At 48.7% G+C, this 20848-nt stretch overlaps 1 protein-coding gene across 1 annotated transcript in view; it reads right to left on the bottom strand.

Moving 5' to 3' along the window:
* Positions 1 to 20848, bottom strand: part of CACNA2D3 (calcium voltage-gated channel auxiliary subunit alpha2delta 3) — a gene marked incomplete at both ends in the record, with an annotated part of 817125 nt that overhangs the window by 184337 nt on the left and 611940 nt on the right. Inside the window, 3 exons of the mRNA XM_079795466.1 lie at positions 476 to 537; positions 797 to 868; positions 8875 to 8958. Coding sequence (XP_079651592.1) covers positions 476 to 537; positions 797 to 868; positions 8875 to 8958 — 218 coding nt within the window. The remainder of the gene's footprint in view (positions 1 to 475; positions 538 to 796; positions 869 to 8874; positions 8959 to 20848) is intronic.

Genomic DNA, 20848 nt, shown 5'->3' with positions numbered 1-20848 from the left:
TAAACAAGCACAGAAGGACAGTGCAGAGAAATTAAAATGGAAGTACAGCATGTGGTGATGGGTATGCTACCTCCAGGTTTGAAGGATTCTTTTTTTTTAATTTTAATTTTGGGTCATGGAAATAAAAGGTGAAATGAAACTCACTAGGCAGCAAGTTAGATGGTGAAGGACCCTGGTAACCCTCTGAACTTGTCTCTCCCCACTGAGTTGGAACCCCCAAAGCTTATTTGCTGGATAATGAGATGCAAAAGCCAAGACACTTGAGTGAGTTGCCCTGCGGGAGCCTGAACCATCTTCCCCCTCCTGGAAACCCCAAACCAAAGCAGCCTGGGCAGAGGCCCTTCCTCACTCGCTCCAGCCTTTGGGCAGGGTGCCTGGTTATCTTCAGATGATGAGCTCTGAGAGTGTCAGCAGGTTTTGTACAAACACAACTGATGGGTCTGATGGAATGTCCATGTATTATGGTCAGCTCTACCTGAAAGGAGTACCCTTGATGTCTGTATAATAGTAGTCATTTGTCATCACCAAAACCCGTTTCTAGATTGAAAAAAAAAAAGGTCGTAGAGAAAAGAAAACATGGTTAGTCTGCTAGGTGACGTTTTCAGAAATAAATAAAAATAAATGGACACACTATGATCAGGTTAACAGTACTACATGAATCTTGTTTGAGATAAGTAAAGACAAGAGAAAAATGATCTCAGCGAAAGATATTTATTCCAGATAGAGCTTTCAAAAGCTAATTTTTCACAGGGGTTTGTTTTAAATTAAGCGGCAAGAATGTTTGAGAAAAATGTACCCCTTTGTCCACTGTCTTCTTCACCTCCATGGAAAACTTCCCTGTCTTTCGATTCACCATGGCATTTCGTAACTAAAATGATAAAAGAAAACAGTGTTAGCTCTCCCCTGGGTTACCAAGCCATAGGGACACCTTGCACCCTCCGGAATGGAGGCCTGTGCAAAGCAGAGGCAAGACAGATCTGGGCTGCTTCTGGCCGCATTGTGGCTGCTTTCGTGGTGCGTCTGCGTGTAGCACTCAGACCTGGAAACAGGGCTTCTGCAGAATCAACACCCAATGGGTGTTGGACAAGGGGAGAGAGGCTAACTGCAATAAATAAATAAATGACTCTCATCTTCAATGTGGGCTGCTGGAGTAAACCTCAGGCAACACCGGCAGAAAAGCCTATGCAATGTTGAGGAGTCCAAGGACAAACCCCCAACACACTCAAGGAGCAAGGATATCTCCGGGGATAAGTTCCATTCCCCAAAAGGGCAATGGTTTGTCATGGAGAAATAACTTTTCAAAATGTGCGTTAAAGGCGTTTTCCTACACAGTAGTTTCAAACACACACACACACACACACACACACACACACACACACACACACACGAGGCCAACCACTTGGAAGCCAGGGATTAGCTTTTCATAGCATGAATCATCACCAAATGCTCTCGGAGAAATCAGGGCCAATTAATGGCTTCGCTGACACTGACAGGCAGGGAACAGGGCGACCTTCTATCTGATTTCTGGAGGTCCCTTCGGAGCAGGGAGCCTGGCTCCCTCCCCCACCCCTGGCTGACCTCTCCTAATTACGTGTGGCCCTTCCGTGAGTTCAGAGAAGGACAGCAGACACAGTGATGAAAGATGTGCCGTCATGGGCACCAATGGGAGACGACAGGGAAGGCCATTTAATGGAACAGGAGCAGATGCTGACGTGCCACAGCCTGTCAGGAAAGGCTCCTTCTCAGCCCTGTGCTGGGTTTTCTTTCTGTTTTGCTTTTTGCATCCTTGCCCCTCTTTTCTTCGTTGAGGAGCTTGAATGAGATCTAGGTGATAGAAAACTGCCACGCTTGCAGGCAACCTCAATTTGATTCGGGGTGTCTAGAACTGGGTTCGCATTCCCATCCTCTGTGAGACAGGGTAAAAGCATAATTTTTATCTGGAGGCATGCATAAAATAAAACATATATAAATATATATTTTACTCTAGATATTTTTGAACAACACATAATGGGCATTTCTGGAAATATTTTCCCATTTTAACTTTTGTGGTTTTGGATGGGGAGAGCTGGTCCTAATTAAGTCTACTTTCTAACTTTTAAGAACGGCTCCATTTATCTTTAACATGGTTTTCATTTTTCCTCTTTCTGGTGCCTGCCTAAAGTCATTTGGGACCTTCCCCTCTCACATTCCCCAGGCAAGACAGAGATTAGGTAAGCCTCCCCACCCTCCGTGCCTCCCCACCCCACCTCCCTGTAGCACAGAGCAGTGGGCAGGGGCCTGGGAGGATCCTGGGTTAGGGTCATGGACCCTTTCTGGAGGCAAATGCTTAGACGATTAGTCTGGTCTTCCCCTTTTCTTCAATACAAATGAAAGTAGGTTACACTTACTGAACACTGCCCTGTGGGGCAGGATAGCACTGTAGTGAAGGGATGGACCCTGGAACCGGCTTTGTGATCCTAGACCCATCAATTATCCCCTCTGTGCCTCAGTTTCCTTTCTGCAAAATGGATTTAATGATAGCACCCATCTCACAGAGGTTTAGGGAAGATTAGAGGAGCTAATATTGACGAGAGCGCTTGGTACCCCCTTGGCACTCAGTCAACGCTGGCTGCCCTCCATCGACACCACCAGCAGCAGCAGCATCTTCCTTATCACCCCCCTCACTTTCTTTACCGTCAGACCCCTCTGAATCGCATCATGAATCAGGATTCAAACTCTAGTGTGCCTGGCACCGATGCCTGTGCTGTAAACGAGTGTTTTTCAGCCTTTCTTGGTGGTGAGCCACGTGAGAACTACAGCTTCTCTGATGCAGCCTGGTGTCTCCGGGTCTTACAGATCCCCCATTGCCGTTCCCTGCTGCTCAGGAACAACCGACTGAATTTGGTGACCACCCCCTCATTCCTCAGGTTGAGAACTGCTGTTTGTAGCCACCTCCGGGTTGGCAGCGTCTGAAAAGAGCCAGCCACGGGAAAGAGAAGTAACACAGGACATCACGGCTCATGTGCCAGGCTTTACCAAGACACACACCACTGTCCCGTGACCTCGCTGTGGCTCAGTTTCCTGACTTAATTCATCCCGCCGGAAGTGTCATGAGTGAGGACTTCCAGACCCGCGGGGTCCCGCCAGGTGCTGTCTAAACCGTGTAGCAGGCTTAGAAGGCTTGGGTAATATGACAGACGCTGAGCTCTTACTATATGCCGGGCACAGGTTTTAAGAGTCTCAGAATCATCTCTTAAGGGATCATTATTATCCCTGCTTTCCAGGTGGGGAAACTGAGGCACGGCGTTACGACACTCACCCACGGCCACACAGGCTCTCTGCCCCCTGAACCCACACTGTTACTTCTGCTTTTCAAATCAGGAGAGAAAGCATTTGGACAAATTTAAAGCATTAATAGAAAAGTTGTGTAGTATTAATAGAAAAATAATTTACTGCTATTTCTGGCCATTTTTTTTTTTTAATCAAAGGAAATGTTTTACACATTGACCACGCTGTAGTCTGAGGTCTGATGTCCCAGCAGGCTCTCCCACAGGCTGAGGCCCTGCGGCCTGGGGCTGGCGGGAAGCTGGTTTTCCGTGTTCACTGCCAGAGGACGGAGGAGGTTGGTGCTTTTTCAATAGGCTGAACAGGGACTGTACAGCCCTGTGGGGCTGGAGCACAGCAATGTCACTTTTCCAGCCTAGGGGAGTGAGGCTGGAGAAGGGGACTGCTCGCCCGAGTGCTATGGTAAGTCAGGGGTACCACCAGCCCCAGGGTCTGGGTTCCGAGGTGGTACCCAGAGAGGAGGTGAAAGAGGAGGGGAGTGACAATGCTATCAGCCCCCACCCAGCAGGAAGGGCGTGGTCAGCGGTGCTGCCCGAGTGTCTGATTTCCCTGGACCCACCCCCACCTGGATTACAGCAGGAGCAACTGGAGCAATGAAGATGGCCTGGTGAGGGAAGCCTCCAAAGGAGTTGGGGTGTGCTCGTGTCAGTGTTATGTAGCCATCAAAAAGTCATCTGTGCAGCCCCGCCAGCATTGCTCAATGGTTAAGCATCAACCTCTGAACCCGGAGATCATGGTTCGATTCCTGGTCAGGGGACATGCTCGGGTTGCAGGCTCAATCCTCAGTGGGAGGCAGCCTACCAATGATTCTCTCTCACCATTGATGTTCTATCTCTCTCTTCCTTTCCCTTCCTCTCTGAAATCAGTAAAAATATATTTTAAAAAGTCACATGTGCAGATGTTCAACTTGACATACAGTCAAAGAAAGGCAAATTAAAACGTCAATGACATACCTTTATGTTTCCCTATCCGAGAGCCAGCATTTGCTAGTGAGCCCATGCAGTGGGCATTAGAGCAGCTCTCACCTCAGCGTGGTCCATAAGATACAGGACAAACCTCTGCAGGCTGAAAACAAGAATCTGGAACCACCCCCTTCCCTGGCCCTGCCTTATCCAGAGCCCCAGAGGGTCTATCTCTTTCACCTGCACCCCAAAGCTGAGGCAACTTTGCTGACCACTCAAAGCACCCATTGACTAACGATGACTGGTGGCCACACTTCCAGTTCCACTCGTGTCAGAGCTCATTAAGGAAGCTTCCCCAGAGAGTCCCTGATCACCTTAGGTTTTGTGTATAATTCTAGAAAGAGAACTCATTCTCCTAATCGGAGGTTCATCATCTGCATCAGAACAGGAGCCTCACCTTTGCGGGTGCACAGGCGGCATACGCTTCTGGCCCCAATGGGTGTGACCCTGGCCAAGGCAACAGCTTCAAGGGGAAGGGAGGACAGTGGGTAAACAGGTCTGTTATTCCTGAGCCAGCCTTCAACCGGAAGGTGAAAACAGACTTGGGCATAGAGCACGTGTACAACAAAATCCTCTCTCTCTCCCTGCTTCAGCCTGGGCTCTCAGGCATGCTGTGCTGGTTTTGGGGCCCAAGGCTCAACCATGAGCTAAAGAGGTACAGGAATGGGTGTAAAGAACAAACTAAACAGCCAAAGGTCTCAGAAATACGTTGCAGGAGAAGAGGTCGCTAGGGCTTTGGAAAGAAAGGACTCAGAGAAATCTTTCCATCAGCATCATCCCAAGTAAGAAGAAGTGAGTTGCAGGGGTGGGAGGGGGGTAGGGCTTACACTGCAACACAAGGGGTTTCAGCTGGACTCAAGGCAGAACCAGATGGGGCCGTACTCACACCACCACCGCAGCATTTGTTCAGCAGCTATGTGCCAGGCACACCCCATCTTTTCTGTACCCCTTAGGGGAGGATGACACATATAAGGCACTGATACAGGGTGTCTTCATGGACTCTTGGATTCAGGGGCTCCTTCTAAGTCAGTGGTTCTCAACCTTTCTAATGCCGCAACCCTTTAATATAGTTCCTCATGTTGTGGTGACCCCCAACCATAACATTATTTTCGTTGCTACTTCATAACTGTAATTTTGCTACTGTGATGAATCATAATGTAAATATCTGTGTTTTCCGATGGTCTTAGGTTGACCCTGCTAGTGACCCACAGGTTGAGAACCGCTAGCAGGGTCGCCTAAGACCATCGGAAAACACAGATATTTACATTACGATTCATCACAGTAGCAAAATTACAGTTATGAAGTAGCAACGAAAATAATGTTATGGTTGGGGGTCACCACAACATGAGGAACTATATTAAAGGGTCGAGGCATTAGAAAGGTTGAGAACCAATGTTCTAAGTCATACCAACGTGGTCAAGAGCACTGGGGCCAGATGCCTGGCATGGAATCCACACTCAGTGCTCTTGGGCCATTACAGCAACTCTTTGCCTCAGTTTCTTTAGCTGTAAAACGAGGACAGCAATCACATCAATGTCTCAGGATTGTCATGGGGAATAAACAAGTTGTTCCACACACAGCACTTAGCACAGCACCGCCTGTAGGGAGAATTCAGTGTGTGGGAGTTCCTACTGATATCAGCTTTCTTCTGTTTATAGAAATAATCCTGCTCATGGTGGAAAGTCTGGGAACGACTAAAAGATAATCAGAATAAGATAAAAATCACCCTCAATTCCTTCAGCATCTCTGGGGATTTAAAGGTACCGCTTCCTTCTAAGAGGTGATCAGCACCGGGATTCAGTCTGAGCTCTGTATGTGTCAGGCTCACTTCCTGGCTCACTGTGCCCACCAGAGCTGTCCTACTCATCGTATTGTTGACATGGTGCCTGGCTCACCCTGGAGCCAGAAGTCTCACTCATTCTCCTGTAAATGATTTCTGATCTTAAAATTTTATCCAGTCTTATTTTGCATTTGTTTAAATAGTACATGTGAGCAATAAATAATAATAATAATAATAATAATAATAATAATAAATAGTATATGTGACCTCACACCTTTTTTGGAAGTACATAGGATCTGTGTTATAAACGTGGTCATTACATTCAACGAAAGCCTAGTTGCCCAGACAAGGAGGCTGCCTCTTCCAAGAAGTTCTCTGCAGCCAGGCAGCCTTGCGCTGCTTCTTCCTAAATGGCTTCTGATTGGCTGGTCTTTCCCAGGTCTTAACCTAAAGCCCGCCTTTTGCTACTTCATGCAAACACCAATGGTAGGCACATGGGCATATGGGAATTTGTGTAGATTTCACAAAGATGCTTGGTGCAGATTCCAGAATTCTCCAATCAGTGGAGTGCAATTCCCTGGGAGAGAAATGGCGACTTGGACTTTTCCACTTGAGCATGTTGATAGTGAAGAAACTCACATTTCAAATGTACTGTCTCCCAAGGTGACAAGACAAGACAGGATACTCAAACCAAAGAGACGCCCAAAGACCCATCTGTGCAGAGCAAGAGCATTGGACTTGCTGGGGATGCAGGAACTCTTCGGGTGGATGCCCAAAGAGCTGTGAGTCGGATGAAGGTGAAGGACACACACAGGGATGGGAACCCGACACGCTGCAGCTCCCGTGAGAAAGGAGGATGAGGCAAGGAAATAAGGGCATATTCCAAACCATCCTTAGTAAAAGGAGATAGCACCTCACTGAAAACTAACTGGGGCACAGGTGATGACTAGAGTGAGCCATGTAATAAATGTCCTCAAGTCACAGACCCAGGAGAAGTGAGTGTCAGCAGAGCAGTGACTAGTGACCAGCAGAGGGATGCGTCCTGGACATGGGGCTCTGGAGTAAGAACCAACATCATTAAGTCCACCCTCCACATTCATTTAAGTGGGAATGAGGAAGGGATGGGGAAGCATGTTGACAAGTTCATGCCTTCTGGGAGAGAAAACCTGAAGGTCCAGTGAAGGCACAATAAACAACAGATAAAGTAAAGGTGGAAGAGAAAGGAAACAATGGGAGGCACCCTTTAGAGATTCCTGAGACAGTTTAGCAACTGTAAGTCCACAGGACAATGGCTGATGAGAAGGTCTCCTGAGGACCGATGATGATGACAATAACAGTGGCTGCCACGCATAGCGCTCCCCATGCCCACACATGGGCACTTTCATTTATATCGTTCAACATATCAACACATTTAATATCCAAAACAGCTCTATGAGGTAGTTACTATTATCATTTGACTCATTTAATGGGACAAAACTAAAGGACAAGAAACAAAATTGAGGTGCAGACAGGATCATTGCTGACCCAGGGCCAGCAGCCAGCAAGCAGCAGATCTGAACCCAGGCTGTGCTCCTCAGGGCTGGGCTAGTCTGATTATTGGGATCGCAGGTTGAAAAGAGAAGACATATACATTAGGTGCAGCACAATCCAAAGAACCTGACATGAATCCTGATGACAATGTGTAAGGATGAGAAAATGTAAAACTCTACCCCTGCGTGTGTGCTAAAGAGTGCAGATGCGGAAGTCGCTTCTTATCAAACAGCAACATCATTTTGTCTGAACCTGGGTTTACAAAGACTTGGTGCAAATGTAGAAGAAAATAGGTTACATTATGAAACAGAAATGGTTTTGGCATTTTGTAAGCAAGAAAGAAAATCAGCGGTTTATGCTGGATGAGATGTCCAGGGAGTGAAGACGGGAGAAGAAAGCTACGGCGAGAGAACTACCAGGCCGGCCACATTTCTGGAAGCATGAGAACCCAGCCTGGGGACTTCAATGGCTCCCCCAACAGCCCTCTGGAGAGCAAGACAGAGTGAGGGATGGGAACAATGCCAACCCCATGGTGACACTTAAGAGAGGACCCCGATAAACCGGGGAGGATGCGGGCAGAACATGGCCTTAGCAGAGAGGCAATAGGAGACAGTGGGAAGAAGGTGAAGGGCAAGAATGTGGACAGAAACACCTGGGTACTTATGATTTAAATAAGGAGCACCTGCCTGCATTCACACGAAGGCAGCCATGTCTAAGTCTGACTTAATGAGGACGTATCACAAAGGCTGGTGGGGCTAAGCTGTGGGCCTAGGGAAGTTCTGGATGCAGTACCAGCGTCTGAATCGGTGTGGGAAATGGGCATGTGGCTTTTGTAATGGCCTGTGAAGGAGGAAAGGCTGTTCCTGCCTAGGAAAGGGGGTGGCCCACCGAGCAGAAACATGAAATCCTGACAGTTGAACTCTGACCCTGACTTTGCCCAGGGCAGAGTCCCCCATCCAGGCTCCCTGACAGGGATGGTCCCACCAAGTACACTGAAGAGGCGTATGGATTCATCAGCTGCAGAAGGGACCAGAGCCCACCAGGGGGTGGTTTTGCAGATTGTGCAAAGCAGGCTGGTGGCTGGCCTGTCGGCACCAGTCTGACCAGCGGGAGAGTTATAAACTCCAAACTCAGTACAAGGGCCCATTGTCTCCGCGTCCCTCTGGTGGCCAGGTGTCCCTCTGGTAGGCCTCTTGCTGGCTCCTGGGGCAGCCTCCAGGTACAGAAGTGGGTACAATGGAGCTCCCTCCTCACCAGGCTTGAAAACAAATCACTTACCACATCGTCTCTGTCTTCCCACTCGACCTCGGAGAGGTCCACGCTACTGTAGTTAGGTTTCCTTCGCTTTTTCCCTTCTTCATACTAGCAAGGGGAAGAGACAGAAAGAGAAAACACTTCCATGAGATGACCAGCTGGGCAACCTTTATCTTCCCGAATCCCATTCTGAGGATGGGGACCATGAATGGAGGGACGTCAATGAGAGGCCCAGCCGGGTACCAGGCCTAGAGGTTTGAAAGGCAGGAAAGCTGAGGCCAGACGTTTATGAACATTGGCCCTGAGCTGGGAGAATATGCAAGTCCACTCTTTGCTTGATATGAATTTACCTAGTGAACCTCATGGCTCTAAATCACCAGATGCAAATCAGAGTGTCCCCTCCTCAGAGGGCTTGTATGTGAGATGGGGGAGAGCCTTTCCTTCACAACAAAGCTCTAAAACCACCTGTTTAAAACACAGGAAAGGGCATCTTACATATGGTACCAAACACCTAGTGGCATCCTTCTATGTTTTATGCTTCTCCAGTCTACCGCCTATCTCAATGTACTCCATACCCTTGGTTAGGCTACAAAAGCACCGATCTCCACAGGTGGGTTCAACATCCTAGTAACGTTGTGCAGACACACAAAAACTTCTTCCTGCCACCCCAGTGGCCCCGGCAGTCCTGAGCTCAGCACACTGCCTCCCTCGGGCTGGATGTGGGTGTTGGGAATCGCTGCCAGATCTAAAGGCCATTCGGACATTTCTCTGGAAAAGTGGGTGAGTGCATTCATAACTGGGCATGTGGTGTCAGGATTTCCCCCCCTAAATCACTGGCATTAGTCACCTGCAAGCCCACCCTTTAGTCAACCGGATGTTCCTGGTCTGGACACTCCTGTCTCTGGTCTTCAATGTTGGCTGGTGGGCTCTTATAATGTGGGAAAGTCTGCCCTCTACTGCAGGCTGAGGAGAAGCGACCCCTGTACAGTAAGATGTGGCTAACGTCAGACTGGGGGAAACATATGTATGTAGTCTGTTCTTGTTTGCTTTTCTCTCTAAATTGGCCACCTTTGGATTTAATTGGTAAGATTCTAAGACTCTGAAACCACAAGTTACCATTTTGAACATTGGCTACTATGGAGATGGGTGCTGAGGGCACATAAGACGTGATGGAGAAAATCACTGTCCACAGGTGGAACCAGACAGGTCCAACCTGGTCCCAGTGACGTTTAAGGGAGAGAGACCAGACCGAGAGCCCCTGTGGGGACAAGCAGGGTCAGGTGGTCCCCTAATCCTCTTGGCTTCTTCATTTTTATTGCATTTCTGGAACCCCAAGACATCTCTGGAGACTGCCCACCCCCAACCTCCGGGAAGGCCACCTCGCCTCCAAGGGGCAGGGCCCTGAGGAGCCCTGCTCCCGGCCTTCCCTCCTTGCCCACAGGTTTCCGATTAACAGCATTCACGGTGAGTGCTATGACATCAGACCCGCTCCAGATGAAGAGGAGGGGCAGTGGTTCCCTCAGAAGCCGCTGTAAATGATAGCAGACTCTCGGTTGGATCCTGTTATGGAAAGTCCGTGTATGCAGGGCAGCTCTCTGCTCAGGAGAGCCAGGCCAGCTGAGTGGGAGGAACAGGACGAGGGCAGGGGCTGTCGCCCAAGTCTCAGTGAGGAGGTGTGATGGGGGATTCAGACATTCTTGGACCATTGTTACCTGTGCTAATGGTCCAAGTCCCATTTTAGTAAGAGCCATCACAGAGCCACCAGGCACTCCAGAAGTTCATGCAGCCCAGATTCCGACTGTTAAAGGGGAACCGTCACAATTTCTTGGGTAGCCTAATGCTAGATCTAAACTGTCTTTTTGGTGGAAGTACTTCCTTTGGTCACTTCAAAATGCTCCTTTATTCATTTATTCAACCTTCATTTATTGGACATTCTTCCCCAAGGACTTGCTGCCAGTTTATCACCTTCTGCCTCTGGAAGGTCAAGTCCTTGACCAACATGCATATAGGAAAACCAGCTATAACACGTTAAATAACACATCAACTGACAAGATAGATGAGATCATATAGCCAGTATGGGGGAGGACATCCCCACTTACCACAGCCCCTGACCAAAATGTCATGGCTAAACCTCCTGTTATTTCAACCACTGTTAAAGAAACTTAAAAAAAATCCCAAGGTCCAGAGCACCATATGCCCCCTCAGCCTCAGAAAAAGTATCCACCTGTCTTCGTTAGAAGAGGGGAGCACAGTGGTCCTGCCCCTTATCGGGCATGTGACTGAGCAAGGTGTCCAGCTGCTCCAAGCTCCCTTTTTCTCAGTTGCCGATGGGAAACATAAGAGCACCTCCACAGCCAAGGGAGGTTGAGAGGATTAAATAGATGCTACATGTGAAGTGGGGAACACATTTCCAGGCACAAAACAAACCCTTAATATGTATCTAGCATGATTCCTGAGAGCCCTGGCCTTCTTGGTGAAGACATAGGCTCACTGTATGCAACTGGCTAATATTTCATCTCCATGAAATGAAGGGGACCCATGCAATAATTTTGCAGGTCACTGTTCTGCAAACCATAGACAGTTCGAAAGATTTGTTGAAGAGGATAATGTCAGATAATCACACACATATGTCTTCACCTGGTGTGTGCCTTTTTTAAAAATATAACTTTATTGATTTTTTTACAGAGAGGAAGGGGGAGGGATAAAGAGTTAGAAACATCGATGAGAGAGAAACATCGATTAGCTGCCTCCTGCACACCCCCTACTGGGGATGTGCCCACAACCAAGGTACATGCCCTTGACCGGAATCGAACCTGGGACCCTGCAGTCTGCAGGCTGATGCTCTATCCACTGAGCCAAACTGGTTAGGGCCTGATGTGTATGTTACACACCAAGTATTATATACCAAGCTGGGACTCAAACACTCCTGGTAAAAAAATGTGTACTTGTGCTAAAGAACCCAAGTCCTTTTAGATGGCACCTGGCACAAGTGGAACTGCAGAGAACCCTGGATTTCTGACCATTCCTAACATGGCTTTTCTTCATTGTTTAAATAAGCACTCAAGAAATGCAGTACATTATATTCCTGGCATTCATGAAACTTGAAGAGATTAGGGTCAGGGGAAGTAAGACTTCCCAGCATATAGATCAATGAGCCACCACAGTCGAGCAAATCTCTGTAATTGAATTTCACTGAGAAACAGACAGGGCTGGGGTCTTCCCTCCGGAACCCCATTGTAGGAATGGCCCTCTGCAATGTGTCCTTTACCCGGCACGTGTAACAGATCTGAACCACTTTCCATGTGGATCTTTAGTAATGCGTGAGCTCTTTTAGAATATAGTATGTAACCAGGTGAGATTAATTGGTTTTTTTGTGTGTTTTGGGTTTTTTTTTTTTTTTTGATACATAGTTAGTTTCTCAAAGGTTCCTTTGATTAATATGGGTGAGAAAAGGAAAAGCCAGTGGTCTGATGCATACATGAAACAGGTTGGGAATGATGAGTAAGCGCTAGCATAATTTGTCATGTCCCCCATTAAGAAACATATTAAATGGCCAGAGATTGGACCTTCTTTAGGAAGACACCTGTGCTATAGATTGTCACCATCCATCACCCTCTCCCCCTTACATGGTAATCTTTCATTTTTTCCTATAGGGAACCCCTTGACCCTACTCTTAATAAATGTAGTTCTAGTGGAGGTAAGACCTCCTTGGTTCAGAGGTAGGCAAGTGACCTGAGCATGGGAGGAAGACCCAGATCCCTCCAGGACATGGAGATTGGTTCAGAGGCCAACCCAACTGAGACTCTATCTGGGATGCTTTCCTGGATTTGCCCAGAGAAAGAGGCTCTCCATCCGCCAGCATCACTAAGGTGGGAGGATGTGAACTTGAGCTCCTCGTGGCCACAGCGGCCACTACTTCCTGGAAATGATGTTGGGGCAGAGAAAGCAGAGAATAGATATGAAGCAAGTCCTGAAACCAGGTATGCACACCTGAATCAAGCTGTGCCTGAAATCCATATTCTTTCAGATGTTTCATGTACTGATACGTTCTCTCCACATGACCCTCCTTCCCTTTTTAAAGATTTGTAAAAGCTGGCTTGAATTTCAAGCATAGGTAGTCAACAGGGTTCCGACTTGTATAGAGTGTTTCTTTATTTTTTTCTTCTAAAATGAACTACTTTAAAAGTACGCTTTAAGTGAACTGTTCACAAACTTTGGTACTTTAATGATTATTTAGGAACATGTGATTTGGTGTTCCTATAGGGAACCCCTCGATTACATTAATGCTAATCGAGACAAATTACATGTTGAAACAGGCTGATCCTCTGCACCTATTTTCCCCTTGAGAGGACATATGTGTGTGGCCACAGACAGAGAGAGACAGAAAAAGAACCAAATTCTCAAATCTCCCAGGCCAGCTCTCCCCTCTCCCATGGGACTGGGCCTGGGACAAACCCCAGGCCCACCAGCCCCTCTCCCTCTTCCCTGCGTGAGGATCTTGTTACCGGGGCCGAGGCACCGTATATGGCATTTGTTAGTGTATCTGTAATCTGTAACTTCCTTTGAAAATGTGATTAACGAATTGCAAACGGTTTCCAAAGGTTTATAAACAGATACTTTGAGAGCCACAGGTAGGTTTGTAGTTTTTGGTGCCTGTTTTATGAAAAAAATATGTGGGGGAGAATTTAATAAGGAAAGATATTCTGTGCTATGAAATACTTGGAGGTGGAGTTTTAAATAAAGGCCAGATGTGGTGAACACACAAGCCAGCCTGTGGCCTAGGAGGATGGGACCAGAGGGGCACCCATCTGAGGAGGAAGCTGGAACCATCTGGGGGCGTGCGGAGGGCCAGGCCTTCCCGCAGTGGTGACTGTCTGGATATGAGTGCCTGTGCTACCTGCAGACCCACTTTGGGATCATAATGGGATGGGCTACAGTGGTGGCCATGTTCATGTTGGTTTGAAAACCCCCAAAATGCCTTTGGTTTTTCTGTGTTCTTTTGGGAAGGGCCAGAGGAAATCAGCCACACACATCCATGCAGCCTCTGTGAAACAAATATTGTGTGTGTTAATAATTGATACACGGTACGTGCTGCTCCGTGCTGCCAAGAGGAAGGAAGGAGATGGGGTGGGAGGCCCACAACTGGAGAGGAAGAAGCTTTGCCCAAAGCTAATGCCATCTGCAGAAAGGGTATGGCCGCGGGCTGGGAGCCAGCCATTGTCTGGGCAGATGTTTCTCCTCCAGGGCAGCCACGGTCCTCAGCTGGTGAACACCTTGGCCACATCGCCCGAGGTCCTGGCCTCCTCCTGTCTCAGAGGCCTAACAGCCACTTCAGAGAAGGAAAGAAGGCATGGCCTCTCCTCTCCATGAAAAGAGAGTGGGGTCTGATGGCCACTGGGCACTTAATTCCTTCATCTCTTCATGCCCTCACTTGCTCATTTGTTTACCCACACACCCCAAAGTACTGTTGGACACTGAATATTTATCAGGCGCTGAGCCAGGCCCAGGTGAGCCTTGGGAAGGCATGGAGAAGCTGTCAGAGAAGGATAATCTCGCGCCCTTGAGCAGCACATCATGATTCACCACCAGTGAATCAGCCCAGTTAGGAGAGCAGTCAAAAACCAGGGCCCAGAGTCCAGCTCCCATTCCTATCAGGTTTTTATCTACAGGCATGTACTCTGGGCCAGTGTGTACTTCTCTGGGCTCCTCTGGGCTGGTGTGCACTTGTCAGGGCTCCTCTGGGCTAGTGTACACTTATCTGAGCTCCCCTGGGGCCAGTGTGCACTTGTCTGAGCTCCTCTGGGTTAGTGTGCACTTGTCTGAGCTCCTCTGGGGTTAGTGTGCACTTGTCTGAGCTCCTCTGGGGTTAGTGTGCACTTGTCTGAGCTCCTCTGGGTTAGTGTGCACTTGTCTGAGCTCCTCTGGGTTAGTGTGTACTTGTCTGAGCTCCTCTGGGTTAGTGTGCACTTGTCTGAGCTTCCCTGGGGCCAGTGTGCACTTGTCTGAGCTCCCCTGGGTTAGTGTGCACTTGTCTGAGCTCCTCTGGGGTTAGTGTGCACTTGTCGGAGCTCCTCTGGGGTTAGTGTGCACTTGTCTGAGCTCCTCTGGGCTGGTGTGCACTTGTCTGAGCTCCTCTGGGCTGGTGTGCACTTTTCTGAGCTCCTCTGGGCTGGTGTGGACTTGTCTGAGCTCCCCAGGGGCTAGTGCGCACCTGCTAGCCTCTAAGCTGAAGGTAACAGCATCCAGCTCACAGGGCTGTGGAGAAGCAAATGGGTACAAGCATGGCTGAGCACACAGTATGTCCTAGCACATAGGGCTTGAGAACATGCCCGCTGAGCCAGCACTCTTAACTGCTAATGTCATTGCTGAGATATGGCAGCCCCTACATCACTGAGCTCATCCAAAGAGAGTGCATTCACAGAATAAAATAGGTTTTACCAGTACAGTTGTTTATTACTATTTTTATTCCGTTAAATAGACAGTTCAGCCTGGCAAGGTGGCCAATTCTTCTCAAGGTCAAAGGGAAAGTTCTCATATAAGGACGTGGTTTCCTGACCAGGTGGCCAGACAGGCCTTCTCTCCTACAGTCTGCAAATCAAGGTTTGTGTCTGTCACAGTATGTCCAGCCTTAGTGGAGGGGGAACCAGGAAAAGGGGCTCCCAGTAGCTGGTCTCAGTCACAGTTCTCCTGGCTACAATTTAAGCAGTTTGCGTATTGCTGTGTTTTGTATTTTTCTTCTGAGAAAAAAAAATTGAAAATATTTTTTCAAGAAAATTTGAAAAAAAGTGAAAAGTGCAAGAAATGAAAAAATATTTTGCCCTCACTCCCACAATGCAGGGATCATCACTCGATATTCTGCTCTTTCCCAAGTGTAAGTACTTTGAAGCAGTCACTGTTTTCAGTTTTCTAAGTTCGTTGTTTCTCTAACAAGAAATTTATAAAATGTAGCAAACAATCTGACAATCTAAAGTCACTGCCTTTAGCAAAAAACAAACAAAAAAAGCAACCATTTTTGCTGCCCAGCTTTGCCCTCGTAACCTCTCGTTGTCATGAAGAGTGACTGTTTCTTGTGCCGGCACTGAGCTAGGACATATCTCATCTCATTCTCCAGCTCCAATGGAGGGACCATCGCTTCCCAGCTGGGAAAATGCTGAGCCCAGGGATGTAGGTCCCTTGGTGACAGGCTAATAGGCAGTGGGACTCGGATTCAAAACCGACTCTGCCTGGTTTCTGAGCCTCCGGTCTTCACCTCCCTCCGCACTGCCACCTGGATGTGGTCTCCTTGCCAACGCGTGTCCTCAGCCCCCAAGGCAGCTACTGATGGATGGACTGCGCTTAGCAGGCTCAGGGATGGTTGCAGAACCACTCTGGACGCCAACTCTCACCAGCCAGTCCTGTCTCTGTTAACAGCGGACTCGTTCAGGCTGCCCTGAAACCAGCCTTGATGGCCAAGATGCAAGCATCCGCTTTATTTAGGTCATACTGAGTGAGTGCAGCGAGCTAAGTATCATGCGAGTCACAGGCCCAAAGTACGATGTCTTATTTATACGACACCCAGTGACCAAAACCCAACGCTTGGCTCAGAGAAGCCGTGCAGGGCCCGGTGACACCCCTGCAGCTCGGGTGTCCATGAAAGTCGTGCTGCCCCTCGTGCGTGACCCCACAATGGGCTCCCCTGGAGAAGATGCGTGCCTGGGTGACAGAGATGCTAGGCCAGGAGAGAAATGCTGACGATTCTGAATTCGCAGCTGAAGTCCTTCCTGCTCAAGGGGAGATGAGAAGCCCAGATTCGCGGGAGGGAAAGCAGGCCACGAGGGTGTGTCCGGAAGCACCCGGAAGGTGGGGGAGAGGCAACGGGGCATGTCGAGACAAGGAGCCTTTTCCTTTTTCTAAAAGGTACCACACTCTTATTAATTAGTGTTTTTAAGTGTCTCAAAGATGAAACGTCCTTCGTGCTCTTACTGTGATTACAAAACCCTTTTGATCGCTGTAAATCTAAAACAGCTTTGGTATTTTTTAAAGAAACAACAATTAACAGGCCGCTTTGAAAACCCAAATGACCTTTATCTTAAATCAGTGTCCTCTGAGTCTCCGTGAGTCATAGGCACTGTGTGTGGGGAGGAGGTGGCCAGCCCCGCCACCACTTTGTGGGTCAGACTCGGCTTACTGCTCGGCGGCTGGGCTTCAATCCCCCTTCTCCAAAAGCCAGTCTGTCCTAGGACAGCAAGTGAGCCATAAAAATGAAAATCATGCTGAGGGGCCAGGTGGGAGGGACTTGTGTCAGCAAAGGGACAGGGACAGGGGACCCTGACGCAGGGAGGGGAGGGGCCTTTGCTGACTGGGGCGAAGGGGCCATGAGCTCTCAGCAGAGAAGGGAAAAGCACGTGGATGCTACAGACAAAGTAACGGTGTCTGCGGGCACCCGGGAGCCAGCTCTTCAGATACGTTAGAACACTTTGAGACAAAACCCGCTCTAAAGTTTCCTGAGAAAAAGTGGATGCAAGCAAGACAGCCTTCAGAAGGAATGTCAAAGTTTCAAACAGACTTGCACCCAGTCCTTGAGCACAGACATGTGCCATGTGCCAATTACATTCCTTGTTTCATATAAAGATTTCAAATACCACTGCCCTTAGGAGATTACATCTAGGATTTGGGAGTTTGTCTCTGACATTTGACAAGCAACTTTTTGTGTGCATTTACAGAACTTTATTTGGCACGATTCCTTTGAGAAACTAACTATGTATCAACAAACAAACAAACAAACAAACAAACAAACAAACATCCTTGAGTATGTGGAAACCGTCAGACAAGTTCTAGTTTAGAAACTGTGAAGACAATGGATTTCCTTTTCACGTAAGTGAAATCAGAAAATAGTATCAACCAACACTGAAACGCCATGTGTCAGCCTTGGAACTTGCTGTAGAGGGAGCCCTCCTGTGGGTGGCTTTCCCGGCAGTAACCTTCCACATGTGCCTCCCCAGCCCATCACTGGGGAAATGACTCCAGTCTCACCATCCCAGCTTGGAGGGATGGTGGTCAGAAGAGAGCGGGGAGATCTCTCAACTTCACGGTTTTTGTGCTAAATGACAGGAAGGGCAGGAAGCTGGCAATGAATTTGCAAGTGAAGTAAGAAGAGAGATGCAGAAAAGAGGGAAAGGGATCCTTCCTTCCAATCCTTGATGGGTGGATGCCTGTGACAATATCACCCTATGTCCGACCGCTATGCCTTCATCAAATGCGAAGGTGGGAGGGAGTGTGTGCAGCTTTGTTAGGGAGCTGCTTGGCACGATAGTTTTATTTTGTTCCTCCATTTTCTGCTATTTTTTTTTCTAGGTCCTTGTGAAGAAGAGAAGACAGGCAGGGATCCATCTTTGTGGCCACCTACTCCAAGACAGTTTCTCTGATTCTTCCAGCTAGAGTCTCTCTCCCTTCCTCCTGGGGCGGCCCTCACTCTGCACCTCCCCCAGGACACAGGGCTTTGCAGCATACACACGCATGTGACATCCCTTCAAGCCGCCTGCTCTCTGCCCTAGCCATTCCTGACCACCAAACTCAGTAGGCTCTCATCCATCCTGGTTCTATCCAGACCTCTGGACTGGTGACCAAGCAAAATGTTTCCTTTTGATATTTTTAAATGTGATCCTCAGTTCTACTGATATATCTTAAAACACACACACGCACACACACACACACACACACATTTCGGGATGCATGCTAGTCTGACTAAGCCCAAGAGACCTCTGGCATCACTCATGACTCAGAGGAAAACCAAAGGCCCCTGGTAAGGCTGACTGAGTCCTCTGGGTCTTATATTTGTCTGTGATCACAGATATGTGGACAGAGGCTGGAACAGGCCAGTATAATCAGAGAAAAAGGCCAGTGGGCCTTGCAAAGCAGACGGCACACAGCAAACTGCCACATCTATTGCTTCTAAGTAAGTGTCTCTTGAAAGTGAATCACATCTCTCCATCCCTCCAGCCACCAGGTAGTGTCAGCCCCCATAATACCTCTCTCCTTGATGGGGGAGTGCTGCTGCTCTGGCCTCTCTCTCACCACTTCCTGCCTCTCACCATGCTCCCTAGCTACACTGAGCCAGCTGCAGAAAGGTCATTACCATTCTTGCCTTCAGGCCTCTGCACACACTGCTCCATCTATTTCCAACCTCTTCATCTCAACTCAGAAGTCAAGTGGCCCCTCAGGACTCGGTGGAGACATCAGCTCCCCGGGGAAGCCCGCACTGGCCTGTCCTCCATCAGTTCAGGTCCCCCTGCATCCTCCTCCGCCTCCACACCCACCACACTGCCCTGCTAATTAGGGGCTGACTCACAGTGCCCAGGAGCGTGCTGGCAAAGAGTAGGTTCTCCACAATATCTGATGGATGAGCGAACCGAGTAAATGGACAAATGAGGGTGTGTATTCCCTTAACAAACACAGGTATGACACTTACTCTGTGCCTGGCCTGATCTAGTCATTTTGTGAACATGAACTCATTTAATCCTTATAACAACCCCATGTAGTTCATACTATTTTTGTCCCCATTTTTTCAGCGAAGGAAACTGAGTCCAGGGAGGTTAACGTGTCCAAGGTCACACAGCTGACAGTGGTAGAGCTGATGTTGACCCCAGACACCTATCCTCAGAGATGCTCTGCTCTGTGGAGACTCAGATACCTGTGGACCTGAGGTTGCTCCTGGCGCCTGCCTGACATGTCTCCTGCCAGGGCACGGGAAGGGGCTGATGGCAAGGTGATCTGTGGTGTCATCAACAGGCAACCTATAATTCCACACTGAGCACAGTTTCAAATTACCTCTCAAAGGAATCTTTCCATTAAAAATTACACACACACACACACACACACACACACACACACACACACACTAGAGGCCTGGTACATGAAATTCATGCACGGGGGTGGGGAGGGTCCCCTCAGCCCAGCCTGCACCCTCTCCAATCTGGGACCCCTTGGGGGACATCCCTCTCACAATACTGGACCGCTGGCTCCTAATCACTCACCTGCCTGCCTGGTTGCCCCTAACTGCCCCCTGCTGCTGGCCTGATCACCCCTAACTGCCCCCCGCTGCTGGCCAGGTTGCCCTCAACTGCTCCCCTGCTGGCCTGGTCATCCCATGCAGCCTGCTTGTTCAGTTGTTTGGTCGTCCCTCACTAACTCCCCTGTAGGCCTGGTTGAAGGCAGCCATCTTGTGAGGGTGTGAGGGTCAATTTGCATATCACCTATTTATTATATAGGATATGTATATATACACACACACATACATAAAGGAGGGGAAAAAGTAGGTTTACAGTTCATATGGAAAATAATACAATAATTAATAATAACACAATAATAAACTGTGTTTCCCATACTCAACACTGTAACACTACTTTTGCCATTCCCTGTGTGTGTGTGTGGGGGGGGGGGGGTGGCGGGGGGGAGGTGGGTGGTTTCATAGTCTCTGGCCCCAAAGGGAGAAGTTGTGTGCCTATGGCCAATGCCCTCTTGACTTATTCCTCAGGAGATCTCCACCCATCCAGGGAGCGACAGGTACAAAAAGCATTGAATTTCAGACTTGACCCCAGAGCTACCTGGGTGGGGCTGGCAGGACAGCCTGTCCTTTGGGATTTCTGACCCTGGCCAGATGGTGCACAAAAGCATTCAGTCCTGTGAAATCCGCAGCCCCAGGCCAAAGGAATGCCAGCTACGAAATGACCTATCATGCGATCTATTGTGTGTATGTGTGTGGGGCGGAGGGTGTCATTAGGTCAAGGGCAGGGGTAGAGCCCCTCCCAAAGAGAAAGAGGCAAGTGAGATCGAGAACTTCCAGCTAAAAACCTGACTGGCTGAGCCAAACTACTTTCTTGTGTCAATATTCCAAATGTGCGAGTGCCTCCTTTGCCCTAAGGATGCCACCGAGGATGTGGAAGTGGCACCTGGGAGGTGTGTTCCCAAACACACGTGCCTGTGGCAGCTGCTGAAGAGCTCATGGCCAGGCACCTCCTCG

Source organism: Cnephaeus nilssonii, assembly GCF_951640355.1.
Source record: "Cnephaeus nilssonii genome assembly, chromosome: 17".
Classification (NCBI taxonomy): Eukaryota; Metazoa; Chordata; class Mammalia; order Chiroptera; family Vespertilionidae; genus Cnephaeus; species Cnephaeus nilssonii.
This window is presented reverse-complemented; position numbering and strand designations above follow the sequence as displayed.